General features: G+C 35.9%; 1 protein-coding gene across 2 annotated transcripts in view; it reads left to right on the top strand.

Annotated features, from left to right (window-relative positions):
- Positions 1 to 17,140, top strand: part of LOC106129602 (acyl-CoA Delta-9 desaturase) — a 29,970-nt gene that overhangs the window by 12,402 nt on the left and 428 nt on the right. Inside the window, exons 1-4 of one of the 2 annotated variants that reach the window (XM_013328202.2) lie at positions 15,084 to 15,301; positions 15,613 to 15,743; positions 16,255 to 16,460; positions 16,861 to 17,046. In XM_013328202.2, coding sequence (XP_013183656.1) covers positions 15,118 to 15,301; positions 15,613 to 15,743; positions 16,255 to 16,460; positions 16,861 to 17,046 — 707 coding nt within the window. In that variant the 5' untranslated portion in view covers positions 15,084 to 15,117. Of the gene's footprint in view, positions 1 to 15,083; positions 15,302 to 15,612; positions 15,744 to 16,254; positions 16,461 to 16,860; positions 17,047 to 17,140 lie in introns of those variants that run through there. The other variant, XM_060948493.1, reaches the window with a different exon arrangement.

The raw sequence follows: 17,140 nt of genomic DNA, 5'->3' as shown, positions 1-17,140 counted from the left end.
ACACAATCTATCTTTGGCAAGAAATAGTGGAGAAATATAGTGTCATTCGGAGCAGAGCGGATAATATCCTGTGAAAGCTCAGAAAAAGTCAAATAATTTCTATTGTGAATCAGAAGACTGAATCATGTGAAAAACCGACAGTCGAACATACGGTTAAATTGGAATCATGTTACTTATGGTATGAAATTTTCCCAAAAGAATATCAGGTAATCCTCAACAATCGTCGTCAAACAAGGACGGAAAAGGACCATGGATCTTGTTGACTGAGAATTAAATTACCTAAACAAGTATTTATCCCTAAATCGTATACTTAGAGAATGATACATAATAAAGCTGTGAATCGGCTCGGGAATGAGTAATGGGCAAATAAATCCTAATTCAGTGCATTACATTAACGGTGGCTGACCGGCCCCAGTTTGCGATAATCCAAATTTATGAACAATGATATACAAACAATTTACAGCAATTTACAGGATAATGCTTGTAATATATGCCTGCTGTGTAGAAAAAAGTGCTTGTGCTTATTTCTAATATTTTTAATGTGAGTCTGAATATTATTATGACTAAGTTTTATCTGCAGTCCAAGAGTACTTACCCTACACTGACGATCTTGCGTGAAGATAGTTATAGATGTGGAAAAAGCAAGAAATCCCGATAAAATTCTTAAAAATACTATCAAAACTTATTTTGTTTTTGTTTACTTACTAATCATGAAGGGTAAGCAAAATTATGAAAAGAACTTTGTTGGTGCAGGATCCCACAATAGACCTTCACGATCATGAGCTTCAGGAATTAATAATTACAAATTGCACGATGGGAGTCTATGTCACCATGGCGTTATAACATTATATAACAGGTTCGCAGACAAACTTTTATTTATCATAACAGATAATACCAATATGTTAGAGAGGTTAAGTCGAAGAAACCTCTTTTAGAATATACTGCTGGTCTAACTAAATCCTTGTTAACTCTGAATATTATGGCTATTCTTCAAGTTTGTATAGGCATTGGGCTTTACCTACATTAACAAATACGTGCGTGGGATTACATATAAACCACGTATTGTCGTGATCGTGACCAAACTACCCTGCCTCGTGTTTGAGAATGGATTCAACTAAATATAAATTCTTTCTTAGAAAAATAATTCACAGTTAACAATACCTATGTCAAATATGAAATTTGTTTCCTGAAAAGTCATATAATATTCGATTATATCACAGTAAAATTTATTAGCAGAGCTTTAATAGAATATAATGAAATTCCACAGAAACCAATTCTATTATAGCGATATAACTAATTTAAAGCTGATAACCCCATGCTCGAACTTCGAGTCAACTTATCAACAAAACCTGATGCTACTTTGTAAAGGCCGTTATACATAAAGGTAAGGTATTAATCGGATGTTTTCGAGTATTGGAATAGTCTGGAAAGTACACTCTCTAAAGATGGGCGTCAGGGCCTAGCATATTTCTTCTCAGAATCTTGTGTAGACTGCACATGGATGGATAGGCAATATATTTCCTAATAATTCTTTGAAAGGGTTTTGGCAAAACATATTATGGATTACAGATAATTTTATTTATACATAGATTAAAAATGTATAGTATTTGGGTAACAAGCTGAGAAACTCGTTGACCATATTTAACATGCTTGATTGAGGATAAAATTGGAATTTTTTTCCAGTTCTATGAGAAGGATCCGGATGCTTCCATGACTACGATCTACGAATGGGTATGTCAATCAAAGTCTTGAAACATAGAAACGATTATCGAGACAACTCTTGCGCATTTACCCTGAACATACTGTGAGAACTTACAGTTTTTTTCCATTTAGTCAGGACATAGATTAGCTTCAACTAATTACCCGATTACGGCGAAGAAAAAAAGAATGATTATGATTTTGACCTGTATGTATTTTACCAAACGTTAATCATAATAGAATTATTGATTGAAACATTATTAAAACCAAAGACCTCTTCTTTGTCGCTTTATGACTGATTTATTATACATATGTATATCACGTCTTTTTCCTTTCCGGGATAAACAGAACAAAAAGTTACGATTTTTATGGAATTTTGTCCAGATAGTACCTAACAAAAATGCCCTCGCCAAAAGAAAAGTCCCAACCTTACCTTCCCTTCTCTTAAATGGCTTTTACAATTTTTGGATAGCTAATAAGCAAATTAATTCTCCGAAAACCTTTGTTAGTAATATAAACTTAACCATATTTCATCTCGCGCCATTACGGTTCCGTGTTGATAAATGAGATGTCTCCGGGGCACAGACATTACTTATAATTAAGTATTTATAAATTAGCGACCTACTCCTACCTACGTATTAGACTGTATACACGAACAAAATGTTATGACTTTAGAGTTAAACCATATTAAGTAATTTTGATTGGCTAAAAGCTGACGTTTCACGTAAAATGGATGTTTTTAAAAGTTACTTTTTATAGAAGTTTTATTTTTACAAAGTAGGTACATTTATACTGTTGCATTTTCTGAGTATAAACTTAGTTAACATGTGACAAACTTGATCAGAATTAAATTCTAGGATTTCTGACACCTTTCTTAACCTCAAAAGATATTACATACGTAAATGATAAACCCTAATGATGCTATATTATATGATAATTTTAATACCTAACTTGCAACATTCAGGTCGTCACCTGAGAAAATGTATTGCCATGAATAAGAGTAATAAACTCGTTATCATCTATACTTATAATAAATCTGTAGAGAGGTCAATTCTGTACATGGAATATATTTTCAAAATAACTATCAGGGGGTGATTAGTGATCGATACTGATGCCAAAAATGCAATCAGTAAAAATTTTGTCTGTCTGTCTGTCTGTCTGTCTGTCTGTCTGTCTGTCTGTCTGTATGTTCTTTATAGAAACAAAAACTACTTGACAGATTTTAACGAAACTTGGTACAGTTATTCTTCATACTCCTGAGCAGGTTATAGTATACTTTTCATTACGCTACAATCACTAGGAGCAGAGCAGTGAAAGGAAATGTTGGGAAAACGGGAGAAGTTACTTGATTTATTAAGCTTCCGACGCGTGTGCAGCCTTAATGGTTAAAGATACAGCGAAACCATGTATAATGGAAATATTCTACATAAAATTTAAAAAAAAATATCCCAAGACAGCATAAGTATCTTTTATGGTTGACTCACAATAACACGTGTAATTCCTAATAGCTTAGCAGTTCGGAGATTTCTGATTATATTTCTTTACTCTAATGTTTATAATACCAATAAAACTCGCACTCATTCGTAATTCTTAAAAATTAATATAAGTACCTATTCAATAAAAAAAGAATCATCGAAATCGGTATAGAAATACCAAACTTATACATGAAATAAAATACCCTAACAAGCCATCGCGCGTAAATACTGAATCATGCTTTAAGGATTATTTTTGCGCAACGGTTGCCGCGCTCGACGCGGCTAGCGGCGGCAGGGTATAAAAGGGGCAGGAGGTGAGCGCAAGCTTCATGACCAAGGCAGCCAGGGGGAGACCTCACGCAGTTCTCTCCTCCAGCCTCCCCCTGAGGACGAAAATCGGGATCTACCAAACGTACGTCAGATCCCGCCTCACGTACGCGGCCCCGGCGTGGTACGCATTCTGCTCTAAGACCAACAGGAGAAGACTCAGCGCCCAAGGGAACCAAAGTCTCAGAGCAGTCATCGGAGCCCCGCGCTACGTAAGGAACTCGACGATCCTCAGGGACCTGAAGTGGGAGAACTAGATATTCGAGAGGGCGGACGCGTCATCACACAGCCACCTGCGCGGCATCTCCCGCTCCACGCCCGCCCTCCGCGCCGTCGGGTGAAACTCTCCCCTCGCTGCCTTGCGGCAGACGTCGTCGACCAGTGACGACGCCGCCGCCGATGGGAACTCCCAGTGTATGAAGACGTGAAGACCCAGGCCATCACGGCCGCCCCATCGACCTGCCTACAGTCGTAGGCAGCGATGATGCCATTGAAGAGGGCCAAAAGCCCTGACCAATCTACTTCGACTCCCCTCAGGGAGTATGGGAAGACCCGAAGACGGCAAGATGGTATTGCACAGGCGTTTCAACTTTATTTTCATTTTTTCTTTTGTAAGTTGTAGGTACATATTTCTGGGTATAATTCTATTAGAATATTTTTTTTAGTTTAAATAGGCACTTAGATTTATCTATACTAATATTATAAAACTGAAGAGTTTGTTTGTTTGTTTGAATGTGCTAATCTCAAGAACTACGGGTTCGATTTGAAAGATTATTTTTGTGTTGAATAGACCATTTATCGAGGAAGGCTTTAGGCTATAACGTCTAGCTGCAACTATTAGGAGCGAAGAAATAATGGAAAATGTGAAAAAAATCGGGGAAGGAGCATCCTTGAGTGCTTCAATGATGCCCAAAATAACTATTCCACGTGGACGAAGTCGCAGGCACAGCTAGTATAGCATTAAACTTATTATTTTAATTGGAAGTAAGTACTGGGAAAGATACATTGTCATATGTAAGGAGGAAATTATGGAATTGAGCATTGCAAGGAAACATTAAATTTATCTTTTTATTTCAAAATGAATTGCTAGTAGACTATAACATCAGCCTCCTGGCATTAAGCGCGGCCGGTTGCGGGCTCACCTCTCTGCAGACGGAGACTACATCACCAAAATTCCACGGAGTCCAGTCAAAGAAAATAACTACACTACACACTAAGTTTTTACCACGACCTCTAGAATAACCTCTCAAATACCTAACATAATCATCACAAAGATAAAGCATCAAATTCGTCTATCGGAAACGTGCGCCGTACACTCGCAACCAAAACCGCAGTCCGCAAGTGCCACCAAACTAGTTCCTTTAAACTTTCTCGATCAAAACTTTATCAATCGGCGACCGACTACTTAACTAAATAGAAATAAACATAACACTATACGTATGGCGTCCTAACCTGTCGACGATCTTGAATGGGACCTTTGCAGCGGAACCTAATCATGCTGAATGTGCAGGTTTTATCACGACATTTTCTCTTCATTGTTTAACAATAAAACTTTTATTATCTTTAAATTCAAGTAACATACAAAAGAGCCATTGCACGTACATGGCTGCGGTAGGATTAAAACCTGTGACAAAGACGTTAGGAAGCCAAATGGTTAAGCACCCCTCACTCCCATACTTAAGCTTTCGATCACCGACGTTATAAGGTAACCTATCATATCTGTGAACGTAACAAAATTCAAATTGTTGACTGTCAATAACTCTTTAGCGATATTCGGAATGTATTTGATTAATTTTGGTATTGCTCATCGAAGAAAATTAATTTTGTAACTTCCGAAATTCATAAGGCGTTCATGTGTTGCGTGATATACGTTCCGTTTTCATTAAAAAAGTTTAATTTCCTGCATTATTATTTTATATTAATTTTGAATTTATTTTGAATTAGCCGTTGCTTTATTTTTATTATATCAAATCTAAGTATGAAAACTTGATGAATAAATAAATATATAAACAAATATATACGGGACAAGTTACACAGATTGAGTTAGCCTCGAAGTAAGTTCGAGACTTGTGTTACGAGATACTAACTCAACGATACTATATTTTATAATAAATACTTATATAGATAAACATCCAAGACCCCAGGCCAATCAGAAAAAGTTATTTTCTCATCATGTCCTGGCCGGGATTCGAACCCGGGACCCCCGGTGTCACAGACAAGCGTACTGCCGCTGCGCCACAGATACCGTCAAATGATGATGAAGAAGCTATACTTAGTAGTATAATGTTTGAATTGGTTCGGATATATAGATTTGGGCAGAAACATCAGATGATGCTGTAGAATGTTTATTTATCAGTTACACAGTTCCAATACACCAATCACTGGGGACGCGTTTGCAGAATAAAGTTATGAATGTGGATGAAGCGAAGTACGCAAAAACGTCTATCTACTCAGTAAGGAATTAAGAAGTGATGATACGTTTAGGTAATTCCCTTGCTGGTTGCATACATTCAGATTGAACTTAAGGAGTAGATGTAAGTGTGACAGTACCTATCTATAGTGCAAATACTTATAGAACAAATAAAAGAACAAAAAACAAGCGCAAAAGTAAACAATAAAAAATATAACGGACGTTGATTTACTGCCATTATAGTGGCAGTTAAAGTGTGTACGAAACTCAGATATGAATCACACCAGGTCGGCTTTATTCGTAAACATCTGCCAGGGCTGTAAACATTTTACGACGAGACTTTCCACCCTTCTTTGCCTTTCTTTGTTTCTTAAATTCATAAGCGTTATCGTCGTTATTAACTCCTTTCTTTTTATGACTGAGCAGTCGCGAGTGTCGTGGTCCTGACCCTTCTTTTGTTATTCTCCTTAAAACCCTGTAATCGGATTGTAACAATAGATGGAAAAATTTTCACTTCAAATTTCATAAAGTTCGACCTGTTTATTTTTCGACTGACTTCAGTAGAACGACTTTTTTTGTTTTTGTCGAATTATCACCCGGTTCTGAAGATTTTTTTACTCTTGTAGTGTTCCCATTCAGAAAAATCAAAACTCTATGTTATAACTAAAACAAGCTATTCAGACAACAGACAATAGTCATCCCACTATCATATCTGGGCTATACATACATACATATAATCACGTCTATATCTCTTGCGGGGTAGACAGAGCCAACAGTCTTGAAAATACTGATAGGCTACGTTCAGCTATTTGGCTTTAAAATAGAATTGAGATTCAAATAATGACAGTTTGCTAACCCATCGCCTAAAAGAAGAATCCCAAGTTTATAACCCTTAGTCGCCATCCATGGGAAAGAGATGGAGTGGTCCTATTCTTTTTTTCTATTGGTGCCAGGAACTACACGGGCTATACGCGGTAATTTTTTTAAGTTATTTATGTCCGCAAATGAAGAGGTACCTATTTCTTTCGTTTTTCCACGTCTATCACTCTCTTCATGCATCATTCGGTTTAAGGTAGGTACTCTACACTAGATCATGGTTTTTCAATGTATTATTTATTATAGACAAAACCCAGACAGATTTTTATAGTAACTAGGGCCTTCCAGGTTTAATTGTCTCGTTCGATTCTATTCTTGTCACTTTTCTATTCATTTCCTGAGAAGTACTTACTCAAATGAACTTTGACTAAGCTCGACCTTCATTCGAATTTAATTACAAAGAATTCTTTTAGTCGACAAAGGAGACCCCAAGTTTGTAGTTAAAATTTTATTGAGTGGAGAACATTAATCCCTTAAATTCTGTCGTGGGCTATTTCAATTTAAGCGGGGTACAATTTCGGATAGGGTCACCAAATTTTGGTAAATTCACAAAATAAATACTTGTATTTATTATTTAATCGGTCTGTTTACGCAATTATCTAATAATGACGAAGAGGAAAGGATTAAAACTCTTAGAACCAACGCATCGAAAATTATGAACTCTTAAAACTGTGCCAAATATAAATAAGAACATGTAAAACGTGCCTCATAGAATTTCTCCAACATGAGATAATGGCAGCAAGAACATGCTAGGCTGAGAGAAAATGGCTCCGTCTGTCTGTTTCAATTTTTTATGCAACTACAGAACAATCTCTGACGATAATATTTTGCGGCTCAGGGAATATAAGCTACTATAAGCGCGATATTATCTAACCGTGCTCAAGCGAAGTTGCGGTATTAAATAAGTAAAACTTACAAGTAGGATTACTTTCAACGTCTGAGGCTTGGAAAGTCTGTAAATAGATTTTAAAGGTGACTGAATCTATCAACGTACAGCCACTAAATTTTCAACTATGCTTAATTTGCAAAAATGCCATACACAAAAAGGCAATGGCTAAAGAACGGTACTAGAAATTCCCACAAAGGGTCAAATGCTTGTGAAGTCATTTTGAAGCCCAATCGTCAAAAAATTACGTTTTAAACTACGGCATTGTACCCCAAACTCTCAGAAATGTCGGGGAAATTTTATACGTCTGGTTACCCCGATCCCTGGGTCCTTTTGTATCGTAACTACGGTCAGATTGCGAGATTCGTCGTGAAACACGTGTGTTTTATGGCGACATATAAAAACACCTATGGCTAAAGCGACTCGTTCACGATATCTACTTGTATTTCGTCGGAACTTCCTTACCCTTTTAATGTTGTTTCTAATATTCCCCACAAATATGCGAACTTATTTAATATCTCGCCGACAGCTGTGAATATTTAACTGTGTTACCAAATGTGGGTTTGTACGTTACATTATTGACTCTGGTGACCTTTATAATTAGTTCGCTGCATGTGCATTGTCTTTATTGGGCAACTTCGTAAATTAAAATGTTTATAAATTAAGTACTTAAATTATAGAAAGCGAAATATTATAACTAGAAAAATATGTATTAAAACTAAAATAATGAAAGATTTAGCAATAAATCTTTCACACATTTCGAGAGAGAAATCATTTTATTAATCGAACAATATTTTTCTGAAAATGTATTATCTAGCTTTCCTGAATATTTCTCAAACAAAAGCCGCTATTAGATATAAAAACCAGAGTGGAATAAAAACTAGAACCCACTTAAGCCGCTGTCCAATTCCAAACATTCGCTGTCTTGTCAAACGAACAAACGTCGACCTGTCAACGCAAAAAGCATTCATGTTGCTAACAACATGGTCCCCTGAGGACTATCTACACGAACGTATTTATCGCCGGGAGTACTCGTGTTCGGAAGGAAAATCTGCACCTAAAGCGAGTATAAGCCGGCCTCCGCTGGACGATTTTCTCACGTTGATATTACGAAGTAATCTCGCGATAAACTCCTATCTCGTGGCCGGTCCCTTGCGGGTCGGAATTTCGGCCTCACGGAGTACGCACACAGAACAAGAAAGTCCGAAAAGGCCGTCGGAAGTGATTTGCTCTGTGGCTTTTCAGTTAAACTGTGACAGAAAAATGCGCCTTTGATGTGTCACGTTCAGGTTCCAACCGCGACATATGAAATCCTTTTTATGAAAAATTTAAAGAACTAAACTTAGAAAGGTGTAATGGTGATGCCACGATGAACGGTAAATGAAGAATTTCTCGTAACTTTTCTATACAAAATATCTGAAATAACAAATGGTGGAAATCTTTTCTGAGAATTTCTTCGAAAGAACCAAAATTACCTTTCAAAACACGACAATGAAAACGTAAATAATACGTCCAATCAAATAAATAGCAGGAAAAGTTCAGTAGTCGGCCAAATCTGTAATTCTCGAAATTATTACCGAAAAAAATAAATTTGCGTGGAAATTCATAGTCTCTGCCTTACCCCAATAGAAAACAGGCGTGATGGTTATGTAAGAGAGAGAGTTATATATTACCTAATAAAGACAATATTAGGTTTTATTTTCCGGTAAACACAATCATATGAATAAAACAAAAATAATACATTTCTTAGAACCGAGAGGAAATGAGAAATAAGCCAACCACAAAAGGAACAAATTCAGTACCAATTTCTATTTATCTCGTAAATACAATAATCAGAGGGCATACGAAACACATTATATTTAAGATACTGCGATACGGAAACAATAATAGCTAAATAATAGCGAATATTATCAGCAGGGGGTTTCATAACGCAGTTTATGTCTCTATTGAAGCCGGGTCGCGGCGTAGATAAATCGTCTTCACAGGCTACTTGCCCCGGACATACTACCTAAATAGACGACACATTTATATTAATATCCACATTGCTTATCAAATGAACAATGACATGATATGTCTGTCTGTCACCCGCACCAATTTCCAGAACACTTTATAGCAGACACAAGACCGTGCTGTCTTCGTGAAAAGAGTAGTTTATTCACGACCCTCAGTTATGACGCTACGACGTAGATGAAGTAAAGAATTGCTTAAATGAAGAAAGTGCTGAATGTAATAGAGCGGCAAAGCCTAATCCCTGCATGATCGTGGCAAAGTTTCTTAAAGTTTCAGTTCCGCCGAAGTTTCAAAAACTATTTTCTTTCTTTGACCTAGAAAAATTACATTAACATATCTTTCGTTTTTATTTGGGGAAGTTTGGCATATTCTAAGTTCTAGATCCTATAGTATAATCAAAATTTTAAAGGACGAAAAAATACACCTCGCGTCCCGTGTCTATTTTTAGTATAATCCTCTTCACAGTATACCCATATTTACTTACTCCGCTTTAATAGACATTTGAGCAATTTCCCTTGGGCCTGGATATTGGGAGGTTTTGCAATACCGTTTTTTTTGTGTGATCTATGAATAACGACAGGCAGAATTTACTTTGACTATTTTGATATAGGTGACCCCGAAAGTAAATATTTATTTTTTTATTCATTTACTTACTTAATCTTTATTAAACAAACTACAAATGTATAGCACAAATATATTAAATAAAAAAACATATAAGTAAGTTTCATTTCCATAATTAAGCCAAAACGCTGCACGTGGCCTCTCAGTCTTTTCAAGACTGTTGGCTCTGCGTGTTCCGGATTGCACCTTCTACAAAAGTGTTTCGGGGCCCGAGGTCCGCCTTCTGACTTTTCTCTCTCCACTTGGTCCGGTTTTCTGCGTCCGCGGATTTCAGTCCATTGGCTCGCATATCATCTTTTGCAAATCCCAGCCTCTCAGCTCTAGCTCATAACGGTTCAAGCAAAATCATTATTTTTAGGGAACAAGCAAAGGTAACATGAAGGTGAATCAAAAAAATCCTTAAAATAAAACTTTACATATAGGATGAATTTCCTTTCTAGTGCACAATAGCGAAGGTATTTACAATATGTAAAAGAATTCGGAACATTGCTGAATGCGTTCCCGTTCACAAACAGAGCTATAACAGCGTTAACAAAGCGCCATATACGGACGAATTGAAATTCAGATACGCGAAATTGAAGTTTACATTGAAAACACCCCCTAGAATGTACTTGTTTGCCGTCTTCCATACAAATATAGAATGTATAGCCGTTATCGAAAAGCCATAAAAGTTTGAACTCTGTAAATTCTTTACTTCATGCCTCCGGGGTTGGCTCCTAGTACTTGTTTATTGCTGAGCACACGTGCAGCTTTGGGAGTTAAGTGTGTAGTTGATGATTACGGCAAAGTGCAGAGATATCGCATCCCGTTTAGTAGGCCAACGATTTGCACGTTATAAATAGCGAACGATTGGTACGGCACAGTCACTTCAATTATTTAACTGTTGATGATATGTATAATGTTACTACCGATTTAGTGTCTATGGCGATTAAATAAAATCGATCTAATAATGTAGTCTATCAAATGTATTAAACTGTAGGTCCCTTAATTTATAATCTTAGTCTAAGAAATCAGAAAAGAGTTATAGTATATAATTTCTGTAATCTGACCCTTGCTTACCCTAATGCTTTTAGATTCTATCCTAAATTTTTTTCTAGAGATTTGAAACTACTATGCTACGATCAGATTCTAAACCACTGAACAACGCATGTGATCAAAAACAAATTGACTACGGCTATCTTCCTTGTGACTGATGGATGGTTTAACAACCTGACACTTTCAGATTTATTTCCTGACTGCTAGCTACATGGAATCAGGTCACGTAACATCATACGTCAAATAATTTACCTTAGTACAACAGTACACCAGCTGAACGTGGCCTCTCAGTCTTTTTGACACAAAAATGAGATACCTACATGTCTGAAGTACAACATTGCCGTATGGTTTCCGGCGCTTTAATAGAACCACTCCATTTCTTTCCCAATGGCACATTAGTCTAGCACAAGCTCCCGTGATGGTCTGGTAACAAAGAAAATACATAGTATACCTATGCCACCTTCTCGTACAGATTGTAAAAGTTAATAAAGAGAAAGGCTTGTAAATTTTAAAAAAATAATTTAAGGGTGGTGGCAACCTGTCGCTGTCTGAATCTCAATTCCTTCATTAAAAATCCGGCTGAACGTGGTCTTAGATTTTCGGGAAGCTCTGCCTTTTTTGGGAAAATTCCTTTCTCAAGGATTGTATATAGTTAACTTATCTGGAAGTTCTAATGGATCCGCGATTTAAGCCGGCTGAATAAGGAATTCTAGACTCCGCTTGGCATACCCTCATTACACTTAATTAGAAAACTGTTCGTTCAACTATTCTCGTCTTTGTCGGCTACCTATTATTTATACGAATATATATGTACACATACTGTTGAGGATAACCAAAAAGGTTGGGTTTAAATGTTTCCTTTATTCTTATGTCATTTTTTGAATAGTGTTTTGTTGGTGTCTCGTTTTGTCAGTGGAAAAGTAAACACCGTATTTTCGCAATCTCTTAATTTTATTTATTCCTGCCGCTATATAGGTAGAGGCATTTCAGTAACAAGGAGAGCTGCGGGTCTATCGGGCATAACGAGTCCATAACACATAATATTTATATTTTCTTATATATTTAATTTGTGCGTAAATGTAGATTTTATAAAATAAACTAGTATAACATAATTATGTGCTTATTTATTTAGTTAAGATTCGTAGCATTCGTCTGGTAGCGAAAAAAATATAGTGGATGTCAGCTGCTCTTCTTTCCGTACAAAGGAAAAGTTTCTATTCCTGAGATTCTTCTTTTAGGCAATGGGCAAGCCTGTCATCTTGGAATATCTATTCCATACCAAAGCCATCCAGCACAACGTGGTATTTGAATTAGATAAAGTATATGTGACAAATTGAATTAGAACAAGCATGATCAATCAATAACACCATTTGTTAAACCCTAATAAGTAGAGCGTAGAGCTTCCTTCTCCATACATAATCTACCCACATCATTTGTCATAGACAGGTACCTACTAGGTAAGTAGGCGGTAACGTGGGTTGGTAAATTTCTTTGTACAACCCTGTTGGTGTAGAAATATGCAAACACCTTTTCTTTACCTTACCCGAGATTATAGGGGGTAATCTTTGCTATTTACAGTCGTTCCCTCAGATCGTATCAACTTCTTTATATACCAAAGATAGATTTCCTTTACCCGACTGCCAAGATGGGTTACGTTTTCGCTCGTAATGGAATCGAGCTTCAAGCTCATGAATGTCGTAAAAGGTAACTAAGGAAATAAGCACATTCATCTAGTGCAACTTTTACCATGATCCACCATAGGTTGAGTTTGCTTGTAAAGGTTGGGGAGGTCAGATTGTGGCCACTTCATCTGAAAACTTGACTTATCTATGATTGTCCAGATTGTCCTCTCCAGAGAGAAGAGGACACAACCGGTTTCTAACACCAGGACGATATGAAGCAATCTTTAAGTATTTAGACCGTAAATAAGGAGAGGAGGTGACGAAACGTTTTCCAATAATGGCCCCATTAGAAGCTCTTACTATTGAAAGGATCAAAATTTTCCGCATCGTTATAATTTTAAGACTTATTTTACAGCTGAGTAAGATTTGGATTTCAATAAAAACTACGGACGAGTTTATGTAAGTATTTTCGAACTTATAAATTATCATTCTAATTCATAGCAGCTGCTCCGTAGTTATTTGGTCAAAATATATCACGTTAACATTTCTCATCTTTCCATTAATTTACCGATACATAATTTAAAAACTTGTTTTCTTAATATTGGTAACAAAAGTTTCAAAGAAAACCTCACATTAGGTAAATTCTGAAGACTTACAACGCAGCCGACCGTTAAAAACAAATCTTAACCAAACCAAAGATTTGGGTATATTTTGTCAAATCTACAGTAAATATAATTTTCACGATGCTACCTTTTTCAACCGGCCCCGAGGCATGAAGCCAGAAAACGTCTTGTTATTTAACGTTATAATCGAAATTCGACACATTTATATTCAGTGTAACCTAATTAAGCATCTATTTAAGTGTTCATTAACATGCCTCAATTCAATTTGTGTATTACGAAACAAGCTTCTGAAAATAGTCCAACAGTCGACGTCTGTTATCTTTATTTTTTCACGAAGATTTTCTTAAAAAATGTGTTCCATACTACCCAATTTAAAACATTTTCTTCTTTTATGCTCTTGGCAGAAGGTTTTCTCGTGGCCACAAGTCACTAATATAAGTAGACTAGACAAGTACCTAATTAGTTAAAATACATATACATATATTATATACTTAATCGCCCAATTTTCACCTCGAAGAACGTTTGAAATTTAGAACCGAATAATAAAATAATAACATTAATTAATATTAATAGTTCAATTTCTTAATTTACAATTGCCCCTTCAATGAATAGTCACCATCGCGGTGAAATTTTCGTTCAACGTAATTTCGCTTTCATTTCCAGTGAACCCTGAAATTATAGGGACCGATGAGATACAAGGGATTTGTGTGTTGGCGGTGGCTAGCTTCTTCTTCTTCTTTGCATCAGTCGGGTTTAATCCCCACCTCTCAAGAAAGGAGCCCGGGTGCGCCTTTTACCATGATCATGATTCAGGTTTTTACACGAGGCGACTCCCGTCTGGCACATCCAAATTCCAAACTAAACAGAGTTCCGCCGCTTTTTCTCTATCTAACCCTTCTTAGTAAATATGTATTGTAAATTTTTTGTTAACAAATTTAAATTTTCTATTTAATAATTTTTTTTTAGGGAAAATTTATTATTATTACAAACATTATTATTTAATATTATTGTTTTATATGTCAATTACATTATAACAACATTTTTTTAAATTAAGTAGAAATGAAAAACCTATTTTCTTAGATGATAGTTACATATCATAATAAAATCATATTGTGCCGTGTAGTTCCCGGTACTAATATAATAAATACTTCCAGACGTTACAGACTGCTGGCTTTATCTACCCCGCAAGCGATTTAGACGTGATTATATGATTAAATGAATGATATGTCAAAAACTCAATAAAAGGAAGAGATAGTGACATTTAGCTGCTGATTAAGAAAATTTTATGAAAACCAAGTCGTATTTTATTAAAGCTTTTTTAAACTTGACTTGTATGTTTAAAAAGCTTTCATAAAATTGCGACGACTTGGTTTTCATTAAATTTTCTAAATCAGCAGCTAAATATCATTATCTCTTGGCCTATAAAACTTGCATTACAATAACAAATGAAGTGCCTCATCCATTGTATGAAAAACCAAGTTAAACGCTTGTTAGCGTTTCTCGATACTACACTGTTTCTTATTTTATCGCGAAGATGGAAGGGACTAGAATAAAAAGGGCATCGTTTTATGAACTCGTCAGGTCCTTTGAGAAAAGTTTAGGATATAAAAACGACATAAAATGGACCAGTTTTATTGCAATAACGCTATACCACATATTAGGAGTCTATTGGTGTTATCATTACGCATTTCCTGTTAAATGGCCAACTTTGGTCTTTGGTAAGTGTTTGTTTAATGACGTTCTTATAAAAAATTAAAAAAATGGATGTATAGTTGAAATATAATACGGTCTTCGTAAAAAAGAAGTCAACTGGAGACTTCGTCAAATGTCAGAAAAATCTGTTCAGATTTTTCATGAGATTTATAGGAAATAAGGTCTTTAGTTTGTTAATCACCCAACTGAACTAAGTTATTCAAAAAGAAACATAGATCTAACTTATTAAATAACGTCAAAGTAACCTTTTTTAAAAAAACATCCAAACATTGAATGGAAAATACTCCAAATATGAATGTTTAGAGCATAATTTCAGCTGCCATAATGTATGTAGCAAGTGGTTTTGGAATAACTGGTGGAGCCCATAGATATTGGACGCACAAAGCTTACAAAGCGAAGCTTCCTTTAAAGCTGTTTCTTATGGTGTGCTTCGCTAGCGCAGGTCAAGTAAGTAAATTAAATTATTAAATTTACCTATATAATGTCCTAACTAGTTTGCTGTCATTTAACATGTCTTTTTTAATTCCTGATTGAGTGATGGCTTGAACATCAATAACTCAAACATTATAAAGGAACCACATTTTTATGATTACATACCAACATGAAAACTTTTATTAATCTTATACATTCAAAACTAGAGGGTGCCCGCGTAATTATCCCGTTATCTTGCGTTCCTGCGGGAATTTAGTTACAATCTACCTTTCTGCCAAATTACATCTTTATCGACCTAGTAGTTTTTGAGATATCGTAATAAGTAGGTACATAAGTGAGTGTTTTTCGTTTTTAATACATATAGGTCTATACGATCTTAATCACTTATCAGTATCAGACTTGTCAACCCTATACTCCATAGATCCAATCCATAAAAGTATTTATAAGATAATTTTGCAACATTCCATATCGACCGCTGCCAAACAGAATCACCTATATATTTACAATGACAGTATTATTATTCCAGAATTCTATAAAACAATGGGTGCGAGACCACCGCATCCACCACAAATTCAGCGACACGGAAGCAGACCCACACAACGCGAACCGTGGCCTCTTCTTCTCACACATCGGCTGGCTCATGATGAAGAAGAATGACGAGGTCTTACAAGCCGGGAAACAAATCGATATGAGCGACATCGAAAATGATGTACACCTGCAGATCTTTGAAAAGTGAGTTAATTTCTTTAGTAGTAATGATATGAATAAAATTAGTAGTAATAGTATAGAAACTTCATTCAGTGACAATTTCTTGAATATATTTCCAAAAGACCCGAAAACGCTAAGACACAGTTAACTAAATAAATTACTAATGGAAATACCTCAATATCTGCTAGATTATTGACAAACCACGCTAGGTGTAAGGTTTTATTTATTTATTATTAAAACAAGTAGTTAGTTGGAATCAGAAAAAGTTCATTTTTCATCATGAACCAACCAGAAACCTTTGGTCTCTGAGGCAGTAACATTGCCACTACGTTAAACAGACCTTCGCGTCAATTATTCAATCTGTTTGGCATATTTTTAGAGAATATCATAATTTTGAGGCCAAAACCATTTTTTTTTATTTCAGATATTTTAACTACATCAAGCTTGTTTTCTGCTACATTTTGCCGACTACTATTGGAATCTGGCTTTGGGGCGAGGACTGGCGCTGCTCCGTCGCCTGGCAGTGCTTCATCAGGTTTCTTACCATGTTCCACAGTGAGCTGACTGTCAACAGCCTCGCACATGCTTATGGATATAAACCATACAACAGGTAAAGAAATGTTTCTAATTTTGATGAAACTTAATTAACTTTAGAGTTGACTAAATCCAGTTTCTGACGACGTGTAAATCTATAATCAGTAGTT

This window comes from Amyelois transitella, chromosome 16 (genome assembly GCF_032362555.1).
Source record: "Amyelois transitella isolate CPQ chromosome 16, ilAmyTran1.1, whole genome shotgun sequence".
Lineage (NCBI taxonomy): Eukaryota > Metazoa > Arthropoda > Insecta > Lepidoptera > Pyralidae > Amyelois > Amyelois transitella.
Note: the sequence above shows the minus strand (reverse complement) of the source record. Positions and strands in the feature narration are given on the sequence as shown.